Source organism: Cryptotermes secundus, unplaced genomic scaffold (genome assembly GCF_002891405.2).
Source record: "Cryptotermes secundus unplaced genomic scaffold, Csec_1.0 scaffold124, whole genome shotgun sequence".
Classification (NCBI taxonomy): domain Eukaryota; kingdom Metazoa; phylum Arthropoda; class Insecta; order Blattodea; family Kalotermitidae; genus Cryptotermes; species Cryptotermes secundus.
In genome coordinates this window covers 526,966-551,114 of record NW_019735462.1, presented here as the reverse complement: position 1 = coordinate 551,114, position 24,149 = coordinate 526,966, and the positions used below count along the sequence as shown (strand labels likewise).

Genomic DNA, 24,149 nt, shown 5'->3' with positions numbered 1-24,149 from the left:
ACTGCAGATAGCAGTAATCGTCAGATTATAATTTGGGTGATTGTAAGAGCGAATGTGAAATAAAATTCGCTACATCGAATACATCGAGAATTTATTTGTCGCGATATACGCCCGATACGCGACAATATATATAAATCAGATTACATGCTCTACCTACACCAGGACAAGAGGGCACTGCCTGGGAACCTTCAAAATCGGAGATATAGATTCTTGCCCCCCCCCCCATAATGCCCAATGTAGTGTCTCTCACTCCCACCCCCACTCCCACTTCTTCATTTGTGTTCAGCAAAGTCAGTTCTATACGGGAGTCAGTTGCAAGAGTTTGAAGGGAGCTGCCATTCAGAGACGACTTGGGCGCTGATAATGAAGAATCTCCACTGTTAGAAGTCGCTATCAGGGAACGGTTTGGGAAGATACAGAAGGCTGGAAAAGATTTAGCCGGTGCTGTGGTGATTTGTAAAGTGTGGAGATTGGCGATGGCACTCTAATTGCTTGTACTTACGAGCTGTGTGTATATATGGTCAATAAATTCAATATCCAATCGAAAACCCCGTATATAATCGCTCCATACTATGTGACAATATAATCTTTCGGACCTAAGGATACTCTGTTTCTTTATGTGTTAAGAGAAAAGTGGCCAGTAAATCTTATCTGTAATATTAATAACCTGGTTTGCGCCTTCATCCAGTGGCATTAGCCGTGATATGTTGCGCTTCAAACATACACAAGCCATGTTTCATTCAAGCACCTTCTACTGGCCTCTGTACAGCTCCGACAGCAAGCTCTATATATCTCATTGTGAATAAAAAAACAACCCGGTGTTTTAACGCAGCCCTGTATGACATGTCCCATACATGGTCACACGGTCTTGCCCTAATATGGACAGCCTCTCCTGTCGTGCCTCTGTGGAATGTCACCCACAACAAATAAGGCCTGAGAAGTGAACTGTATATGACGTACTCCTAACCTGCCCACACGGCTTTCCAGGCACCGTGGTGTAGAGTCTTCCTTGAAAACAGCAGACACTAAACCTGCCAATAACTCATCTTACATTATGGAACCCAATAGTCCATGGCCGTCTTCAAGTCATGTGTATGTTACTTGAACCCATTCCTGATCTTCGTGCAGACGTTGAAAATCCATTTTAATATTATTAGTCCTAGGCATGCCAAGTGATCAGTTCTTCAGAGCTTCTGACCAAACTTTGCATGCAATTATAATTTGTTATATATGTACTAATATAATCAAAATTTGCGCACTTTAAACCCTCAAGCGTCGACATCTTAATATTACGTAGGTAAGTCAATAAGTAAGTTACAAATGGATACAGGACCTAAACAAATAAGAGTACTGATTTGAAAAATGCTTTTATTTCTCAACATGATCTCCCTGTACATTGAGGCACTTGTCCCATTGTTTCAAAAGCCCCTGAAAACAAGTGGCATAAAATTCTTTGGGCTGCTGTCGGAACCAGGTGGTGACTTCCCTTTCTACAGATTCAACGTCGGGAAAACGTTCAGCCGAAAGAAGATGTTTAAGAGGGCCGAGCAAATGGAAGTCGCTTGGAGCAAGACTCGTTACCTGTGACAATTCGAACTGGAATATCGTGTCCTGCATCGTGGTAGCATTTGAGGTGCTGTAATGCCAGACCCATTCTTTGCATTTTGTGTTGTGGGGTTAGCACGCGCGGCACCCATCGTGCACAGACTTTGTGAAAACCTAACCTGTCATGCATTATGAGGTAGTGTGAACACTCCTGGTTCCGACAGCAGCCCAAAGAATTTTATGCCGCTGGTTTTCAGGGGGTTGTGAAATGATGGGACAAGTGCCTCGATGTACAGGGAGATTATGTTGAGAAACAAAAGCATTTTTCAAATCAGTACTCTTATTTGTTTAAGTTCTATGTCCATTTGTAACTTACTTATTGACTTACCCTCGTAAAATTTCGTAGCATAAATTCATCTCTGGTAAGGTTTACCATCTCCAGTATGAAATGAGTCATTTAACTGCACAGTTTGCTCTGTGACGAAGTCAAGACTCGAGAAGAAAGAGTGTAAACAGTTGGATGTGTAATATAAATCCTCTTTTAATAAATGCCAAAGGAATCTTCACTCGGTATGCGCCGTTATTAAAAACTAGGCTTTGGAGACAGATCTGTGACAGTATAAACAATCCATTTATTGTGATGAAAATTCCTTGACCTAATTTATATCACCTCAGTGTCCGTCTTCCATTCATTTCCCAGTATTCATTGGTGCGTTTACAATTAAACGATGTAAAATTGCCTTATATGTTTCGTTAAGTTTATCGGTCCCCGCGTAACCATTCGATAGTCTATTAACGGATTTTCAAGGAACTTGATACCTGAATTTCGCTAAAATTTGTCGATAAATTCCAGTGTTAATTAAAATCTGACTAAATAACGCACACTTTATACGAAGAGGTACATGCGTTCTTCAGGACATGTGGACTATAATTTGCGCATAACTTCGTAAATAACGGAGTGAGAAAGGTTTCGAGAAAGACGAAGAACACATTTTGTATCCAGTGGAGTACGTCTTCCCGGTCTAGAAAACTGAAATTAACGACCGTGGGGATCCGTTGCGCTGACCACGTGACATCCTTTATCAGCAAAAGTTGGAACTAAATTCGCTGACAAGCGACGGTCGGTATAGTTCGCTTGCGGACTACAGGCCACGGAGTTTGTTTTTCTTTGTACATCTTCTGTAAATCTTGCTGGTTTTGAGGTAATTAAACAGAAATTTCCTAAATTTTAGGATTTGAGGTTCTCACAGCGGTGGTTCTCCGGGATATAACACCGTGTAGTCCACTGAAACTCAACGGACGATTCGAAGGAAAATGTGGCCTCCATCTTCAAGGACAAAAGAATAAGACAAGTAAGAAACCAGATTCAAGGAGGTAGCAAGTAGTGTCTTTATCGCACGGCGTTATGTCCCACAAGATAGAACTCTAAACTTGTTCTGTTTGTCTTGTGGGGTGATATCGTGCATTCTGGTAGAAATTCATCAATATTTCAAACGAACTAATTGCATATTGTCGAAGATGAAGCCACACAAATAATCAAAAGGAAGCAGAAATCAATCAATTTCCTTTCTATTTCCTCTACCTTTCCTTTCTATTAGGTTCTTTCTTCCTTTATATCTTTCGTTGATTCTAGATCAGAAAACATGTGAGTAGCGTTAGTGCACTGGCTCTCAGACTAATGTATCTGGAATACTACGCTACTATAACGCTTTTTTAAAACATTAAAAGAGAAAACAGCATGCATTAGTATGATTCCTGTTTAGATAAAAATAAACAAATATATTTAATTTTAGAAACATAATTAAAGTGCTCTAAGCGAAAGCGATGGTGTAAGATGATATTTCCAGACAGCGATGATAAAACACAACGGACGCCCGTCGTGACGCACCGGTTTCATCTCTCCACAAGCAGCCTCAAAAACAGACTCACCCGTTAACACATAAATATCCCGCAGTTAGTGGCAAAGACTCCCGCGCTCCAAAGGGGACGAACGGGAGGAATGTATCATTAAGTAAATTCAACGGCAGGATAAACTGGTTGAATGATAATCCTACATCACATAAATTATGTTAATATGTTCGTTCAGTAACTTCCTTTAGAATCAGGCATTGCGGCTGACTTGAATTTGCAAGATGCACGGTTTTCACAGTCCGGGAGTCACAGATATCCTGCCCTATCGAAGTAGAACGCACTTCACAAATCATTTACGGTTTACTTAACAATGCTCTCATACTTCCGAGTAAATAGCTTCGAATATTATGATGATTAATGAACAATAAGCGAAGAGCCTGTATAGCTCAGTCGCTATAGCAACGGATTACGGGCTTAGAGGCCCGCGTTCGATTTCCGGCAGGGAAAGAGATTTTTCTCTATGTCACAGCATCCGAACCTGTTCTGGGGCCCACCCAGCCTCCTCTACAATGGGCGACTGAGGTTATGTCCCCAGAAAAGAACGGACGGGGCGTGAAGCTAACTGCTCACCACTATCTGGTGCTAAGGTCAGGAATGGTGGAACTATATCTCCATTCTCAGCTGATCACAGAGGCCGGGTCTGAGTCATGAACTGCCTTCGCTCGCTCAAACGCGGGGATCGTGGGTTCGAATCCACTCAAGGACGGATGTCTGTGTGTGCGTGTAATCTGTGTTTGTGTTGTCCTGTGTAGGTAGCGGCCTTGCGAGGGGCTGATCTCCCGTGCAAGGAGTCCTACCGTCTGTGTAAAGAAGTTCACGAAACTGAAGAAGAGGCCAGGGCCCAACAAAGGGCTCTAAAGCTATTAATGAAAGAATGAATGAAATACCTCCACTCCCGCATGTCTAAATGGCATATGGCTTAATTAATTAAGTACCGGAAAAACGTCTTTATGGAAGGAAATGATCGTGGCCTATTTTCAGGCGATATTCCGACATTTGTCTGGAGCGACTGAAAGAAACAATGAAAGTTATCAGTCAGGATAGCTGATCTGCTGTTATTTGAATCCTGAATCACTTAATTGTCATCTTCGTCATCCTAACATAGGTTTATCTTGAAGAACGGTCAATTTGTCATTGTACCAAAGTAGGGCGCGGTTAAAGCTATAAGCAATATTAATTTCGTCATTAACGTTCCCGCCTTTTCACCCACGAGGACAGAGACCCCGGTACGCATTTCTCATAAATGTCGCTACTATTATCACCATAATCATCAGAGAGGATGGATTATTTAGTATAGTGAAGGGGCTTAGGTTCAGGAAAGGGAGGTTCGAGTTTAGGAAGAAACTTGGTATTTCCTTTGGCCACCATGTTGGTCGGGTCTCTGGTGTTTTTTCTTAATTCCCTTGGTGGGCGGTGGAGTCCAACTGGGTTCACTCGGCCACTGATTGGCCTATTGTAGCCATCCCGGTTGATTATGATGATGGAAAATTTGGTGGACTGAAGATTGGTAGGGGAAACCGAAGTACTCGGAGAAAACCCGCCCCAGCGCCACTTTGTCCACCCCGAATCCCACTTGACCAGTGTGTCTGGTGTTTCTTTTAATGCTAGTGGGGTGGGACTAAGTCCCTTGTACTGCGGCCACTCCTGGTCTATTGTAACAGCCCCAGATGATAGGTGAGGGTGATTGTGGAGTAATTGGTGGAATGAAGATTGGCAGGGGAAACCGAAGTACTTGGAGAAAACCTGCCCCAGCGCTACTTTGTCCACCACAAATCCCACTTGACCAGACCCGGGATCGAGAAGCCAGCGACTAACCGCTTGAGCTATGGCGCGGCCTCTTGTCTGGTGTTGCTCCTCGCTTCCTGCTAGTGCCAGGTTAATAACGGGTCTAGATGTTGTACTCTCTTGCATTGGGTTTGAAAAATGGCTGAAGCGGAAACGCTCCTGATTTCTTGTGAAAACAAACAGAGGATTTAGTATGTGTTGTAATGAGAAGAAGAGTGCATGAATTAGCGTTATAATTACTTGTAGTTACCATCTGTAAATATGCAGTAAATCCAATTACCAACCCAAACCCCGTCTATAGTCACTCTATCAAGTGACAATATTAGTAAACGGTAACGTTTTGACCTCGGCACTAGCTGGAAGTGAGTGGTCAGCTTCACGCCCAGGCAGCCTTACCACCGTGAAAGTTATCAGTGCCAGTTTAAATTCGACAGGGAATAATTTATTTCTTATAATGATCCTTCAGCCCCTTTCCTCATTTCCTTTATCCCGTTCATCTCTTTATTTCCCTCCTCATTTTATACGTTGAAACTGAATTAAGCTACAAGTTTATCCTTCAGATGGAACAGATAACAGCACGAAACTGCTATCGGTGGAACTCCATAAACACTACTTCGGCGTCAAAACGTCCTAACATATTCACATAATCAGATAATACTGTGGCGTATAGACCCGTTCCTACGAGGTGACCGTACACATTAGCCGTTGCTAGGTGATGCCCGCACGCAACAATAGACGTGTCACGATACATGAGGCGTGTAGCCGTTGCTATGGAGCGCCCTCAGTTTACGCGTGTGCAGTGACGTCACACAGTAAAAGAGGTGATGCAGGCGATGTTTTCTATGTGGTTCGACTCGAGACTATATAAGTAGTACAGAACAGAATCAAATCGAAACGAGAATAGAGAGCGAGTGATTGCAGTGAAGTTGAGGGTTCTCTTATGGAGTGTTAACCAGCGGCCAGCGGAAGCGGAAGAACCTCCATCGCTAAGATTCATTACCAGTAAACGGCTAGTGAAAACACTGCAAATGGATACTCACTGTGGAGAGCTGTTACCACGTAGACTCAGAAGACTTAGTGTGGAGTGATTTGTAATGTGGAAATCAGCAATACTCTTACAGATATTTGTAGTTACGACCTGTAAATGGTCAATAAATCTATCCACCAATCCAAACCCCGTCTATAGTCACTAATACACGTGACAATACACATATATTTTCTTAAACACCGTCTCCTATTATATAGATTTAAAATTGTAGTTCTTATATTATTATTTTCCATGTGTCGCGGACCACACGGTAGATGCCGATTTCGATAATAGTTAGGAAGCTTTCAAAGTGGAAATATCTAAACAAAGGCCTCATGGTTCCAGCTTAAAAGCCATGGTCTAATTTAGCAACACATATGTGCAGTATGAAACACTGTTCATGGAGGACAGTGGACGAATAGCAGTCGTGAACCCTGTGCAGACAAAACCGTGAAGCTGTATCATCTGTGGGAAAGGGTACAAACTATTTGAAATATGCCAGTGATCGATTTTCCAATTTTTATTGTCTCGCATTATGGGGCCAACTCTTTTCCTTTAATTGAAATTCTTTGAAAAGCTTTTTGAAGTGCCTTAATTCATTAAGCCCAAAAGACTGAAATGAACACAGACAGCTTCTTTTTCACGGCCATGCTTCTGGGAGAAGTATCGCTTTTATGTAAATTAACAAAGTACTCTAATTGTATCGTGAGGAGATTAAGGAGAAATTTGTGTTCTGGGACGAAGTCATAAAACCTTACCTAACCCTACAGATATCTAGTGCTAGTAACCTTATGTTATTAATGTAGTGTTTATGTAAGGTGGTCCTATGTTCAGAGTCCCTTCCTGCAATGCAGTTTACTCGTTGACTTTGTCTTGACCTACTGGTCTCAGATGCGGATGAATCCCATTCGAGTCACTTCCATTTTCAGTGTCGAGACTGTAGCGTTGCGTGATAGAGTGACGGAAGATTTTGAGAGTATTTGGAAAGAAGCGGTCGAAATTCAAGTTTTATCCTGGTATTTACCTGGAGAGTCTGAGGAGAACTACGGAGAATAACATGATAGCCGGTGTCAAGAACTGCACACCTCTCGTACACAATTATCGAGCCTGTTCGTTACAATTGAGTTACGATATTTTAATTGTTTGAACTTTAAATACTGTGACATATTTGCTCAAGGTCAGCAGAGAGCCGTTACTGAGTTACGGCTTCGCAAACAAGCATGTTTCCACCACAAACATTGTGTACAACAATAACGGGAAGCTATATTTTCTACGCGGTACGTGCCAAGATGTTATGCTTTATAAAGTTCTGATTATGTCAGTTATGACTTATGCCTGTCCCACCTGAGAGCATGTGGCGGGCGCTCACCTCTTGAAACTGCAGCGCCTGCAGAACTGAGAACTCCGCGCTGTTGGAAACCTCGACAGGGACACACCAGTCCGCGAATTGCACGTGGCTTTCAAAATTCCTCCCCTATATGACTACATAATTAAATTATGTAGGACACAGACAGAAGTAATCCTAAATCATATCCAAATGTAAGTGGTCCTGGACAAGGAGAAGCCAGGCGGGCAGGCCTGCGAACGTTCAGCTGACTAAATGCAGTTTCAGAGTAGTTAGATAAGTTAAGGCATAATTTGCATTCACAGGAAACCTCTGTATACCAAGTATAAATGTTACTTAGCATAGTGCATTGACAAAGGGTGCCCAGAGCCCTTAGTGACTTGAACGCCATGACAACACGGATATACTCCTGCTCAGACTGCGGTGCAACAAACGTAGCGCCTGCGCAGAAAGACCGACCGCCCTTCTTGAAGAGGAGGCCCCGTTTCGAAACACGTACACGTCTAGGAGGGAATAAAAATCTTGTTATGGATCTCAAGGAGACTGAAGCCAGGAATGACTGTGCTGGTGAAAGCCAGCAGCAATTTAACCGAGCGACAGTTAGCGAGTTAGAGAACTGCTGAAGTTCAGTGTTGGTAGATGTTGCTGTTAGAAGCTGGTACCTGATTCCGGGGATAATTAGGGAACTCAGAGGAAGGGGAAGGTACGACGTTGGGAAGCCGCTACCGAGCAACGGCTAGTGAAGACCTGACTGTGAACAATTGAGCCCCCACCCTACTAGCTGGGGGACGGGTGTTCTCGTGTTATTTCAATCCACCAAATAAATACAACAGACGTAAACAATCAAATCAAATAACATTTAATAAATGATTAACAAATTGTACCAAAAGGAAAACACAATAATTTGGCATAACCAGGCACGAGATCTCTTAACCCAACTCGCAGACCACGCCCTTCTCCGCCACAGGCGGCGTGTAAGACATTTTTTTTACAAGAAACTCAAGCTACATAATTCCATCTCCCAAAAAATCGCCTTGGCACCCTATACAAAGAAAAGCCAAACATACAGACTCTCGGCTCACAGAGTCCTTCCAAGAATCAACAACGAAATAGCAACATTATGTGTATTACCTGGAGATGGGCCCTCCTGCCTGGAGTCCACTGCCAAACCAATTCTTTTCAAGGCGCCGGCCTAAACAGAATTTTGTTACGGAGCGACACGTCCGTTCGCTACGACGTTCCAGGCAGAAGAGGGCTGGTACCCCAGCCGAATCAAGAAAGACAGGGGGTGATGACGTAAGATACGCCACGGAATAAGGATAAGTATTAAGGAATTTAGGAAGACAAATGGTGGGAGCCGCGGCCACCGTCGCTCAGAGAGGGCACTACATCCAATGAGCCGAAGAGATCGGCTCACAATAATATATGGGTGTAACAGTGAAGTCACGTGCTGTATCAGAGAGTCCAATAAATCCGATCATCGATCCAAAATCAGTCTACAGTCACACTGACACACGTGACGATGTGTTGTTATTATTATTCTATGATTCTACCCTGAAGATGGAAGTAGCAAGTTCCCCACAGTGTTTGTAATTTCCTACGATATCGCACTGAGTAAGAGGCCAGAAGATCACACACATTAAAAGAATGGATAAAGGGAACTCCAGAGAAGAAGATGCGTTCTCTTTATGCACGACTGTGCAATACGCTTGAGCGCATCTCGTCTTGCCTCATTTCCCATTGGTTGGCATGTATGTGACGCCATGTTCTCTATCTAATCCACAGAGCTCGAAACCAACATGTTAGCTTCTCTGTTATACTTAGAACGCTTTTACGTTCACTTATAGGGGATTTAGTGCCTGATCAGGTTGTAAGACCAGGATTTGCCTTGCCGTAGGTTATACACCAGACATCTAAACCATATACTGGTAATCTCTCGACCACAAAATTGTGAATGACAGATTCTACGCACCAGTCCTCAGAGGTCTGGCTGTAACAGACATCTCGTACGTGAACGCAAAAGAAACGTGACCTTTAGCACATAAAAAAGATAAAAGCAAAACAGTTTTCCCATTTCTGCAGGAATTACATGTTCTTTTCTTCTGCTTCATCGTTAACAAAACCCTCTCTTTCATTCTCCGTGAGAAAATGGAAGGTTTTACAGTTCAAAAGAAAAGTTCTATGTCAGTAAAAACAATATTCTCTATTGAGTCTGTTTGTGGTATTTGGAATAACAACAAGGAAATATGAACACATTGCCCACTGGGATCATACGCGCATTCATGTGTGTAATAATCCACTTTTCAATATACAAATATTGCAGACCTGTTTTCCAGCGGCGATCCTTTCATTTATTGCAGATAACAATATATTTCTACAAACACGATCATACTACAAATATCAGACATCTAAGTCAGAATTTTATTTTCTGGGTTGTAACTTTGTGGTAAAGGTAAAGAAACGCTGCATCTATCCCTGTGACAGGCCGTGGAGGCCCATAGGGTTGTGAGGCGTCGAGGCTTCCACATTTTCTGGGCAGTCAGCTCACAAATGGCGGTGAGTCTGTCAGCCTTACGCGACAGCCGCCTTTTACCCCCCAGAAAAATTCCTGGTACTCATTTCTTTTAGAGGCTGAGTCGACCCCAGGGCTGTTGGATTAGGTAAATTTAAAAATTCAGTGACCTCATCAGGAATCGAAACCACGACGTTCTTAGTAAATGTGTTTTCAGAGAGGGGACTCGAGGTTTAAAGATAATGAACTGAATCATAAACATTCGATGAACTGAACTTTTTTTCCCCTTTTTGTGGACGCAATTGTAACTGGGGGCAGGGAAAGCACAAGTCGAGGTCCGCTTGCGGTCAGGGGCAAGACACTTTCCTCTTCACAGCGTTCAGACCCAACTTCCTGTCCACTGGTTAGTGGGGGACAAAAGTGGATGGGCGTGAAGCCGTTCATTCACCTGTTCTGGTGCTCAGATGAGATTTCTTCACGGCGGGTTACATGTACGGACGTGTTACTTCAATATGTCAGATGTACAAATTAAGTGGAGGAATTGTTTTGGAAGAAACTGTGGACCTGTCGTCTGACAGATTACTGATGATGATGATGATGAGTACAGCGCAGAACATAGCGATACAATTGTTGGTCCTCTGTGGTCAGGAGGTCCATGATTCTGGTCCCTGCCCAGTGACCGACTCTTCTAACAGGACTGTCTGTGATTTTTCTCAGTATTATTTGAAATATTAAAAGTATTGTCTCCTGTATTGTTACACCGTATAGTCCGGTACAGGTCCACTGACCTTTCGGAGTACCGTACTTCCTGTATTTTCAGTGCCGAAGTATAAGGAAAGCATGAAAGCAACAAGAAGCATGTGGAATTCTTCGAAACGTCGGTGGACTCCTACCGATCTACATGCTACATTCCAGAGAGTCATTGTTCTGAGAACACTGAAAATAAACTACCTTCTCTGGCCTGCTACCTACTGGCCCCATCTCCACAGACCCTTCCCTTCTCCTCTCTATTGATTTCCCATGTGTCCTACTCTCCCTCCTGTTATGTAGTTGGGTGTTTTCGACTGGTGGCTCAGTTTGCAGCCATCTGCTAGCGGATTTTTCTACCCTGAAGATGGAGGCGATACGTTCCTCCGAAACTTCTGTTCACACAAAATCTACGGCGCCACATCCTACAAGACGGCATTCTTCATGTTAAAAATATGTTTACAATCAGACGCAAATCAACGCACAAAAATGTCAGAATATTACAGAGAACCCTCAACTAAAGAGGCACGTGGTAGAGTAGTTGGTTGAGGCATTATGCTACAAGACGGAAGATCGCGTGTTCGATTACCGCTGAGGTTATTGCGTTTTTAATTGAACTAACCTTTCCGCCGCAGTATGGCCTTTTCGTGTGCTTAGTCTCTAACAGAACTGAGTAACAGGAAACTTCCTGGCGGTAAAAGGCTGCCGACGCGTAAGGCCGACAACCTTACCGCCATCTATGAGCCGGTTTTCTAGAAAATGTGAGAGCCTCGGCGTCTCACAACCGTATGGGCCTCCACGGCCTGTTACAGGGATAGATATATTCTTTTTAACTGTCAACTAAATGTGTGCCAAATTTTATAGTTTTAGAGATTATGGTTACTTAACCCCAAAGATGTTTTAGACGCAGTTGTACTGTAGACAGCAATGGAAGCTANCGTCTCACAACCCTATGGGCCTCCACGGCCTGTTACAGGGATAGATATCTTCTTTTTAACTGCCAACTAAATGTGTGCCAAATTTTATAGTTTTAGAGATTACAGTTACTTAACCCCAAAAGATGTTTTAGACGCAGTTGTACTGTAGACAGCAATGGAAGCTGAGTGGGTTTTGTGGTTAAGGTGTGAAGTTCATTACCTGACTGACAGATGGCATATTGTGTGGTGAGAAGGAAGTGACGTGAGCCGGAAGTGTAAAGAGAACCTGTTGTTCGGCCACACACATAACTTTCGAAACATTCCGAAGCCACTGTGTGTTACGGTCTGAACGTGACAAATCTCGGACCGGACGCCGCTAATTGACTGGAAAGCTAATGCGAGGGAAATTCTGAGAGTGACAGGGAAATTATATTTCAAAGGAAGGCCACCAGACTAATATGTTAGCTAAACGTACCACTAACAGGCCGCCAAGCCTTTGTCGCGTTAACGTGCCTGATTAAGACATTTATATGTGGGCATTATGGTATATGGAAACTAGAGAAGATTTTTTTCTTCAGTATGGTCTGAAATTCTGAAGGAACGAAATATTATTCCTTAACTGAGCTCTGTTGTTCCGCGAAATTCTGACATCAGCGCATGCGCCTTACATCTACACTCCCGGTAAAATTTAAATTAATGAAATTTCTGTTAAAATACCTGCTAACAACATTTTGCGTGATTGAATAGGGACCTGAACCAGATGAATCCAGTCCTCCTTCACTAAGATCTGTTATGCGCCCGTATCTTCGCGGTGTTTCAGTTAACTGCTTTCTATCATGATCCGATACTACAATTCTTGACGTGTTTCTGCATGTCTAGTCCATCGTAACAGTGCTGTGAAGTGAAGAAAGGGAGAGATATTTTATGTAGTGCAGTCCCTTTTCAGAGACCGCCTCTGTGGTCCAGTGGTCAGAGTTCCTGGCTACATATCCAGAGGTCCCGAGTTCGATTCCCGGCGCTACGACATCTTCTGAGAAGTAGTTGGTCTGGAACGAGGTCCACTCAGCCTCGTGAAGATAACTGATGAGCACTTGAATGGAAATAGCGGCTCCGGCCTAGAAAACCGAGACTAACGGCCGTGGGGATTCGTTGCGCTGACCACGCGATATCTTCTATCCGCTAAAGTTGGCACTAACTTCGCCGACAAGCGGCAGTCGCTTGGTCGGCATAGTTCGCTTGAGGACTAAAGCCACGGAGTCCAATTTCCGAATGACTTAATATCTCCTGTGTCGAAAACGTCTTTTTAATATTGAGCTTAGAGATGTAGCATTAGATTTTTTAACATCTGTTTGAACAATGTCGAAAGGTACTGTCACGTATACAAGTATTAGTGACTATAGACTGGTTTGGGTTGGATGATTGGATTTATTGACACCTTATGCACAGTACTCAGAACTACAGGAAGTTACAGCGCTATCGCTGTTCCCACACTTTACAGCTCACCGTTCATTACACACACACACACACACACACACACACTAATGTTCTCAGTCTTCAATAGTCGTTCCTGGCAACGGATTTATAAGTCTCACTGGCACTGCAGCACACATGAGGTCTTTGCAGAGTCTAATTCCTTTCTTGCCATTTCTTCACAATCACCTTCGACTTCGACTTTCTCAATTCTAACTCCAGCTGTTCCCAAGATGCTATCCCGGCAGGCTGGTGTCACGAAATCNCCTGGCAACGGATTTATAAGTCTCACTGGCACTGCAGCACACATGAATTCTTTGAACAGCTAATTCCTTTCTTGCCATTTCTTCACAATCACCTTCGACTGTCGACTTTCTCAATTCTAACTCCAACTGCTCCCAAGATGCTATCTCGACAGGCTGGCGTCACGAAATTCAACTAATTCTTCTTTATAACCACGTTGCACGGACCACGCAGAAAACACAGTCCCTCTATTCTTGAGAAGGCATGTTTACAGATTTGTTGCACAGCAATGAAAATTATTGACTTATGCTTGCGTATTCATTGCTGCGGGAATAAGTTTACCGAGCAGTTGCCTAGCATTGGACGTCTCCTCTGATTTCACTATTTCGGCTTTCGGACGTCATGTCACAGTAGTGAATCTGAAAGGAGAATTGGAAAGAATGTGGAAGGAGGCGGGCAAGGTACTGCTTCGTATTTCTCCGGAGTGAATGAGAAACCTTTCGTCAGGAAGTGCGACCCCCGAAGGCGATAAAAGGGATCTAAGCGTTTGGTACTTGCAATTCATGTTGTGAGGGATCGCGTTTCGCCTAACGTATTCAGTACTACTTCACATTTTGCACACCACGCTGCTCTTCGACACGGTGGTCAGCGAATAGAAGGAAGCCTCGCCCACACATGCAAGTTGAGCGTGTTGTGAAGTGCAAAACCGGACTAAGGCAACTAGACCTCTCCTACTCCACAAGTACTCTCATTGATTTAGAGCAAGTGGCTGGAGATAAACTAAAATCGTTATATAGCATAAAGATAGACTTACTCGCTAACTGAGAAATTGACAGACCGTTCACCAAACTGACCGACTGACTGAACTATCCTGGATAACCTCTGGATTTAAATTGACGTAATTTCCTTGTTCTAAATACTGTGGCATGTAGACCGGTTGCTAGACACGTGCTCGTACACAGTAATAGAGGAATAGCGTTTTCTGCGCGGTTCGTGCCGAGGTGTTATAAGCGAGACAGTTAGTGAGGAGTTCAGCTGTCAGTCAGTTGAGCTGAGGGAGTCACTCGTTAGAGTGGAGTCGGTTGGAGAGTGAATGAGTCAGTCGAATTTAGGTAGTTGGTTGGTCAGTGACTGAGTTAGTCTGTCAGTTAGTCGAAAGTTGTTGTAAATGAGGCCGGGGACATTTCGGGAAACCCCGCNACCCCCCGCCGCTGGAAGCCGCTAACAGAAGACTGGTACAGACACAGCAGACCGAGAGGAGTTCAGTGCCTGCTCTAATGAACTGAAGTGTACGAATTCTTAAAACGTTTATGATTACTTGTAGTCATGGATGTGTAAGACTTCAATTACCAATCAAAACCCTGTCTATAGTCCCTCATACACGTGACAATACTAATATCATGCTCTAAATATCTTGTGTAGTTGAGAGGATGGCGTTAATGATTGCATGACTGGAACTGATTCTTCGTTGTCATGAGATCTACACGTATCACGAAGCGAGCAAAATTAACTCATAATGTAGATGTAATTTGTGTTCGCCGAATTTTCTGGCTTGATTTATTTTTACAGACGGTAGGACTCCTTGGACGTGTGACCAGCTCGCCGCAAAGCCTCTACCTAAACACAGGACAACACAAAGACAGAATAATCGTATACACACCAAACATCCATGCTTTGTGTGGGATTCGAACCCACGATCCCGGCTTCCGAGCGAGCGAAGACAGTACATGGCTTAGATCGCTCGGCTACCGTGACTGGTCCCTGATTCGTTAGTGTCTAAAAATGTATTCGGCACATTTCTAACAGCAAAAGTTAATGAAATAAAATGAAGAGTAATACATTTATGTAACTAACTAATTACATGTAGCAGAGTCAGTCATGAGAAGTTCATAGTCAATCAGCAAGTCAAGAAATTCCTTTCATAGAACCCGAAATTTCATTACCTTCTTCACAAGAGCCTGCCGCTTGTAAATTGATTACATCTGTGTGTGATGAAGAAGGCAAAGTTGTCCCTGTGCTTAACTAATTAAGCACTAAGCCATGAAGGCGTATGTGGGACTGGATATATAGATCCACGTATTCTTGACTTCGGCACTAGTTGGAGGTGAGTGATCAGCTTCACATCCAGGCCGCTTAACCCCCAGTACCCATTGGATAGAAAACATGGTGGGCCCCAAAACTTGTCTGAACAACTTGGAGAAAATTCTTACTCCTACCAGGACTCGACCTGCGAACCCTCGGCCGTCCAGCCTGTAGCCAGTCCGCGAATGTCCGTTATTTTTAGAGCAGTAGAACTATTTGTATTGTAAATGGGCATCAGCACTATATATTTGTGTAAAACTGGGGGGAAAAAAACTTTTGCAGAATGTGCTCTAATGACGTGTAACTTTCTATTCTAACTTCGAACGGCAGTTAAACGCCCCTCCCCTCTTATCTCTTTTACTGTACGATTAAATACAGGCTCGCGAAACGTGCAGACTATCATGTTCACACTTGAGTGTCACCAGCATTCTGCGGGCCAGGCACGCGAATGCGTCCACAGAGGAAGAAATGGGTGACAGGAAACGAGACACTGGAGAGCACGTCGTTGTGTTGACACCATACAAAACCGTGGTCTGAGTACTGGAACTTAGATTACATGCAAGACTAGCCTGCACAAGAAGTTGCTGATTAAATAAGGCGTTCATTTCACTACGCAAATAAACTGAATGTATGATGGGGAGGTCTTGTTCTTCAATTTGCATGATTTCTTTTCTCAGAAAAATTAACGGATTTGGGTTAACTTTTCTAAAGCAGATCTAAGCTTAAATCTGTCAAGATAATTTCGTTGTCAATGAGTATCTTACCAAAGTAGTTCTTACGTTTAATTCAGGCCCAGATAAGTCACAGTGTCCAATATTTGTTATCATAAATCTTATTGGTACTATATCCGTTTTCCCATAATAATCCATTGTCCAAAAATCTTGTGCATAAAGCAAAGTGTTGATATCAGTGGATGTTATTTTCTATATAGTGGATATTTAAAAAAATACAGAGAAAAATATTTTATAGTTATGCAGTTAATTCAGCTATGGGGGACAGCCTGCAATTCCAACATCGAAATCCTCCAGCGCTTTCGATCCAAGCCTCTCCGATCCATTCTGAACGCACTTGGTACATAAACAGCCACAGGATCCATGCAGATCTACAAATGAACACAGTGCTCAGTGAAATAAAAAAGTGGAATACGAAATACTTAAGAAAATCAGAAAACCACACAAATGCACTAGCAGTGAACCTACTAGACAACAGCGAAATTACACATAGACTGAAAACATATACCGCCCTAACTCTACCAGACAGACCTGAGTAAGACCCCAATACAAGAATTAAAATGATACCAAATTTAAGAGGAATAATATATGAGTTACGCCACTGGGCATAAATTGTTTACGAGCCAGTACTTATTGAACATAGTATACATTTATAGTAGATTCTGTATAATAAATGTGAAAACAACTATGCAGTAATAAGCTGAATCTGTAAGAAACGACCGTAATTGAATTTTCAGTGTCAGTCTTGAAAGTGCAAGTGACTCACCCTGCATACTGTTAAGCAGTGCAACAGAATCCTGAAATGAAGGGCCATAATGTGCCGATAGGTACATAGAATTACAAAGAACGCGTGTTCAGTATTGGTTTATCTTCAGCATGCCATGATACTACGAAGCTTTCTTTTAAAGAAATAACACTTTTTCAAAATACATCCTAATATGATTTGAATTTGTACCTGCAAGTAGTGAGAATGCAGGTAGTTCTCAAGGTATATTGACTAGTTTACGGGTGAACAACCTAGGAGTTGGGGTTCTATCTCCGACGAGACAAGACATTCTCATTCTCAGAGCACCCAAATCAGCTCTGAAACCCAACCACTCTCTTATCCAATGGATACTTGGAGTTCTTTCCTCGGAAATAAAGTTCCATGGCTGTAAAACTGACCATTCATTTCCACTTAGTACCGAGTTAAATGCGTGAATATATACACGCACTCCCCCTTATGCGTTCATGGCGTGATTCCTAAGTAAGCAGAGGAAATCTTTTCATCTATACCTGTATGTACTGGGCGTTCCATATGCCACTGTTGTATCGAGAAACGGCAGCTATTGGTTCCAGATTATCGTTACATCAAGTGCCGCATTAATCCCGTCACTTCCAGCGAGGTTTCAACAGCAGCACACTCGTACAGTGCCCTGTGCACGCGGCGGAGTCTCCGAGGTTTGTTTGTCATTCCACTGTTCAGGGTATTTATTGAAATTTTCGTAACACTCGATCCGTTAAGGAATATCACAGACGTTCCGTACTGTCTTCATGAACATACACAATTATAACCTGTCGTGAGACAATGGACAAAGGTAAAGGTAAGGCTGTCCCTCTAACAGGCCGTGGAAGCCCATAGGGGTGTGAGACGTCGAGGTTCTCACATCTTCTAAATAGTCGGCTTACAGATGACTGTGAGGTCAGCCTAACGCGCCGGCCGCCCTTTACAACCCAGGAAGATTCCTGGTACTCGTTTTTGTTAGAGGCTGAGTCGACCGCAGGGTAATAGTGCGGCTGGGAGGCATAGGTCGACTGAAAATTCCAGTGACATCATCGGGAATCGAACCCGTGACCTTCCGGCTTGTAGCATAGTGCCTCAACCAACTACGCTACCGCGTGCCCCGAGCCAATAGGATCGAGTTAAAATCCAATACATAACCTCACATCCTGTTTAACTGAGATTCATTTTAATATGATCTTCATAACTACCCCTACCCAATCATGGACACTACAACATTTCTTTGTTAACGTGAACTGTAAAGTGTAGTCACGCGCTGTGTCAAAGGGCCCAGTAAATACGATCATTAATCCAAACCCCGTCTATAGCCACATTGTATCACGTGACATTATTATTATTTATAATCTTGCCTGTGGTTCTGTGTGGGTGTGAAAACTGGTCTCTGTCATTAAGGGAGGAGCATAGACTGAAGGTGTTTGAGAACAGGGTGCTGAGGAGAATATTTGGACCGAAGAGGGATGAAGTGACGGGAGGTTGGAGAAAACTGCATAATGAGGAGCTTCATAACTTGTATAATTAGAACGATCAAATCAAAGAGGATGAGGTAGGCAGGGCATGTAGGACGAATGGGGGAGACGAGGAATGCATATAGGACATTGGTGGGATATCCAGAAAGAAAGAAACCACTGAGAATACCAAGACGTAGGTGGCTGGACAATATTAAAATGGATCTTAGAGAGATAGGATTGGATGGTATGGATTGGATTAATCTGGCTCAGGATAGGGACCAGTGGAGGACCCTTGTGAACACGGTAATGAACCTTCGGGTTCCACAAAATGCTGGGCAATTCTTTAATAGCGCAGAATTGGCGGGTCCTCAAGAAGGGCTCAGCTCCGTCAGTAAGTAAGTAAGTAAGTAAGTAAGTGTTATTTACATCGTACAGAGGTTTCCTACCTTAATCTTTTCGGACACAACTTCAGAATTTTGCGCCGTCATTCGTGTTTGTTATTGCTGACTAGTGACTTCATAAAAAATTTGCAGGTATGTTTCAATCTATCTTCACCATATTTCACATGCCTAGCTCCGAAAATTAATTAACTACCCCAACCAAACCGAAAGCTAAATGTAGATTTCACACAGCCGCCATTTTGCTGTTTTATATTCTGACTTATTATCGTAACAAAACTGGCGTATTTTAAGATTTGTTGCCATGCGTATTTTCAGGATCATAGATTAAATATTGCTCCCACCTTAGAAATCCCTCCATCCGTCATATTATTAATACAGATTGAAGGAAATTAAAAGGTACAAGGTTTTAGTGACCTAATGACATAACATCCATACCGAATTTCGCTATGATCAGAGTACTGAATCAGAAGGTGATACCGGAGACGTAATGCGTTTTCTGTGAAGTGCGAACTGAATTTATATATATTATTTAGAAAAAATTCCTTCTTTAAATCGTCATTTAACTGAGAACAAAGTTAATTTGAACAGATATACTGTGAAGTTTCCTGCTGGTGTTTTAGATTAACAAAGGGGCTACCTTGCCATGTCCCATAAGACACGCACACGAGCCTTATTGATCCCCCTGCCTGACATTTGACGCTTTTCCGAAGTACTTACCCTTTTCTGTGTTTCTCAAGACATTCAATACACAACGATCCTTCCCGTAGAGATATCAAGTCAGTGTCCTCGAAAGCATTGCAATCGTCAGCCACTTGAAGAGATTTATATTTCAGTGATTTCATACGAAATCATCGGACAATGGAACACGTCTTACAGCATTCGGAAACAGGAAACGTTATATAAAATACAGAGCCTGGCAAAAAATGTTTGTAGAAACATTTAAACATTTTTGTAACTCTTGGGTTTAGGTAATCTATTATTTCTTATTTCTTCCTCTTTTTGTCTAGGCGTGTTATGGCATCACCTCCTCTGTATGCCTTAATGGCTCAGTGCTTAATTACATAATTATGAACAGGTATAATTCTTTAGGGCCGGTCACGGTAGCCGAGCGGTCTAAGGCATGCACTGTCTTCGCTCGCTCGGAAGCCGGGATCGTGGGTTCGAATCCCACTCAGGGCATGGATGTTTGTGTGCGTTTTTCTGTGTTTGTCTACAGGTAGAGGCCTTGCGACGAGCTGATCACTCGCCCAAGGAGTCCTACCGTATGTGTAAGATCTAGTAAACTGAAGTGAAACGGAGTGTTTCATGGAGGTAGGCCTAGGCCCAAACTGGGGCTGTACCGCCGCAGGAAAAAAATAATTCTTTAGGACAGAGAGTTATCTTTTGTCACAGTGCCCATACCCATTCGACGACATAACCAGTCAACTACAGGGTGGGTGACGGATCTCCATCCCTCGGAGTAGAGCGGATTTTGGCGTCAAGCTGACCACTCACCGCCATATAATGCCCATAGTACGAATATGTGGAGCTATGCCTCCATTCTCCCATACATTTCTGAGGCGTGGTGCTTAATTCAGCACTGGAACAACTTTATCTCACCTTAGAGTCCCGTGTTCAGTACGCATGTCCTCATTGTTTTCAAACTAATGTTAAAATAAATCAAATCGAAGACTATGTTAAGTTCCTGAATTTATTTATGATTCAGCTTTGTTTAAGTTCATGTGGAACAAAAAATGCGCTAATTAGTTTCGACGTGGCGGTCAGTCCGCATTTAACAACACGAGAATCCTTCAACAAATTGTAATCGAAGATTAAATTTGGGAGGGTTTAATAACTTTAGTTGCCTCAGTCTTATTTTGCAAAAAATAAGGCAAGAGTTTCTGGCAGTCTACACGGGGGCCTACTTGCGTCTGAGAGCCCATTTGCAGCAGGTGTAACTTGCAAAATATTTTCTGAAGCAAAAAATTATCACGAACACAATTGCGAAGACAAACAAAATATATATTTCGTGGCCACTACACTGCAGTGTCCGAGATATTAAAAGGATTGATTTATATGATTCATATCGCAACTCCTGATTCATATAACTGACTCTAATCAAATTTTGTATTAGAGGCTTTTATATAAATTTGTTGAACTATTTCGGTCATCAGGAAAGCCGGAGAACCATCGGGCTGTTGTATATTTCCCATCATTGCGAGATTTTACGCTGTGCTGGTGGTGATTATGAGAAACGCCATCTTCTGGAATGTAACACACTACAGTCTGGTAGCAGTTTACCGACGTTTCGGAGGAACGTACTGCTTCCTTATTCAATGTCGGAAAGTAAGCCGCGCTGGTCGCTGTGCTTCACTGCTTGATTCTTTATTTGCTCGACTTACTCTTCGACCCTGAAGGAGGAAGTAATGCTTTCCTCCTATAGCGTTGGGAAATATACAAAATTACACGGCGTCATATCAAAGATCAGGAATCACCATACTCGCTACTTACTTCTTTCCTTGCTGCAGTTACTCTTCGACCCTGAAGATGGAAGCATTGCTTTCCTCCCGAAGCGTCAGCGAGCTTCTACAAGGCCATACGGCGTCATATTAGTGTACACGATCGCCCTATTTGCTACTTACCGCTTGCTTGCTCGGTTAACTCTTTTACTTTGAAGATGGAGACAGTACTTTCCTCCGAAACATCTGTAATCTATCAGACTACACAGCGTCTCATTCAGCAAGACGATGCTCTTCAGTACCCGACTTGTTTGTTACATCCAAAGGCGAGAGGAATTATCCTAGCAAGGAATGTTTTTAATCGCCTTATTTGGCGGCAACTTCTTCGCCATAAGTGTCGTGCGTGTAGTCTAGGTCTACCTCTGCAGGCAGAGTGTTTCAGTGCATGAAACAACTGGAGGGCTGCATAAAAATACATGTTCTCTTGTCCTTGAACGATTTACACTATTAAGCAGCACATCGGAATATCGTTTTGTCTTTTACTGATCGACCGCCAGGAACTCGGTGTTTAGCAGTAATGTGATGGTTCTACACGTGTAGTATAAGGTATACCAACATTTACGAGATGTCTTTGCTTTCGAAATTGCTTTTGAGTTTTAATTTGAATAGAGAAGGAAGATTTAAGGGCATCAGGAGTGATTACAACTGTATGGGACGCATCAGCCTCTGATCTCTGCTGATATTTATTACTTATTGGTATAGGGACGACCTACGGGCTGGACGGCCGGAGTTCGTTTCTCGGCAGGTGAAAGATTTTTCTGTCCTCCACAGCGCAAAGACCCACTCAAGGTCTCATCAGCCTCCTATCCATTGGGTACCGGGCAAGATTTCCTCGGGGGTAAAATTGACCACTCATCTCCATTTAGTAGCGCGGTCATGAATGGTGGAGCTATACCTCCGCTCCCCCATGTCTCAATGGCATAGTGCTTAATTAATTAAGAACAGGGACAACGTTACGTTAACTAAACCATAACTGCTGTAAACAGGACACAAACACTGCCTTAGACGCTTTTAAGGATGTTGAACTAGAAACAAACCCAGTGAAAATTAAGTACAAGTATTTTAAAATTATTTTTGATCATAATATATTACTTACTCACTCATGGATCTGAGCCCTTCTTCAGGAGCCGCCAGTTTTGCAGCTGCTCAAGAATTTCCCAGCATTTTATGGAACCCGAAGGTTCATTATCATGTTCACAAGTGCCCTCCACTGGTCCATATCCTGAGCCAGATCAATCCAATTCATACCATCCCACCCTGTCTCTCTAAGATCCATTTTAAAACTGTTCCCCCACCTACGCCTTGGTCTTCCAGTGGTCTCTTTCCTTCTGGCTTGTCAACCAATATCCTATGCTCTTCTTCCCCATTCGTGCTACGTGTCCTGTCCACCTCATCCTCCTTGACTTCATCAAGTTATGAAGCTCCTCATTATGCATTTTTCTCCAGCCTCCCGTCACTTCATCTCTCTTCAGTCCAAATATTTCCCTCAACACCCTGTAATACGTACTTTACACTATAGCCAATAAACTCTTCGAAAATGTGCCGAAAGTTAAAATATTTTTGAATAATGGTTACAACCCAGATTGAGAGTACTCTCGATATGTTTCAGGTAAGATTGTGCCGTTTGTGGAGCTGACCGTTGCGCATGCGTCGGTGCTTACCATCTTGGCGATCAGCTTTGAGCGTTACTACGCGATATGCGAGCCCCTGAAAGCAAGCTACGTGTGCACCAAGGCGCGGGCTCTTATCATCTGCCTCCTCGCTTGGCTCTTCGCTGCACTCTTCACCAGGTTTGTGTTCATTTTGGGATCTTCTTCTTATTGTAGGAAAGAGGGCGAAGCAAGAGGTATGAGTGGGGTCTCTTTCTAATCTTGTAAATGAATGAACTTTAGACTAACTTCCCTGCACGCTAAATACGTCAGCATGTTACAGCATACAAATAATACATTAATCTTAAGTTGTGTGTTTATGGAATTATGCGTGCATGTACGTGTGTAAGCGTGCGTACACTATGTTAACATCCCACGTACTGCTTTATGCTCTTTTATATGTATATATACGTGTATATAAGAGGTCGGCCGGTCACGGTAGCCGAGCTGTCTAAGGCATGCACTGTCTTCGCTCGCTCTGGAGCCGGGATCGTGGGTTCGAATCCCACTCAGGGCATGGATTTTTGTGTGCGTTTTTCTGTGTTTGTCTACAGGTAGAGGCCTTGCGACGGGCTGATCACTCGCCCAAGGAGTCCTACAGAGTGTATAAGATCTAGTAAACCGAAGTGAAACGGAGAATTTCATGGAAGTAGGCCTAGGCCCAAAATTGGGGCTGTAGCGCCACAGAAAAAAAAATATATAAGAGGTCGAAAAAATATATACACACTTCAACATATAAGACATCTGCATAAATAATTCATTGATAATCAAGATTTTGTACACACAGAAAGAGATGGCTATGACACGTTTTGAAATAGAACAAGTATTCGAGGTTAGAATACTTCAATAACGTGAGAAGTGAGTAAAGGTATCCCACATTATCTAGACAGTCGACACACAGATGGCGGTGAGGTTGTAAGCCTCACTCACCGGCCGCACTTTACCCCAGGAAGATTCCTGTTACTCATTTCTGTTAGAGGCTGAGCCGACCTCAGGGCCATAGTGCGGCTGGAAGGATCAGATCAATTGAAAAGAATCCACCTCATCGGGATTCGAT

At 43.0% G+C, this 24,149-nt stretch overlaps 1 protein-coding gene across 1 annotated transcript in view; it reads left to right on the top strand.

Annotated features, from left to right (window-relative positions):
• LOC111869284 (neuromedin-U receptor 1) overlaps nt 1–24,149 on the top strand; it is a 260,815-nt gene that overhangs the window by 176,156 nt on the left and 60,510 nt on the right. Inside the window, exon 3 of the mRNA XM_023860680.2 lies at nt 23,053–23,233. Within this exon, the coding sequence (XP_023716448.1) occupies nt 23,053–23,233 (181 nt within the window). The remainder of the gene's footprint in view (nt 1–23,052; nt 23,234–24,149) is intronic.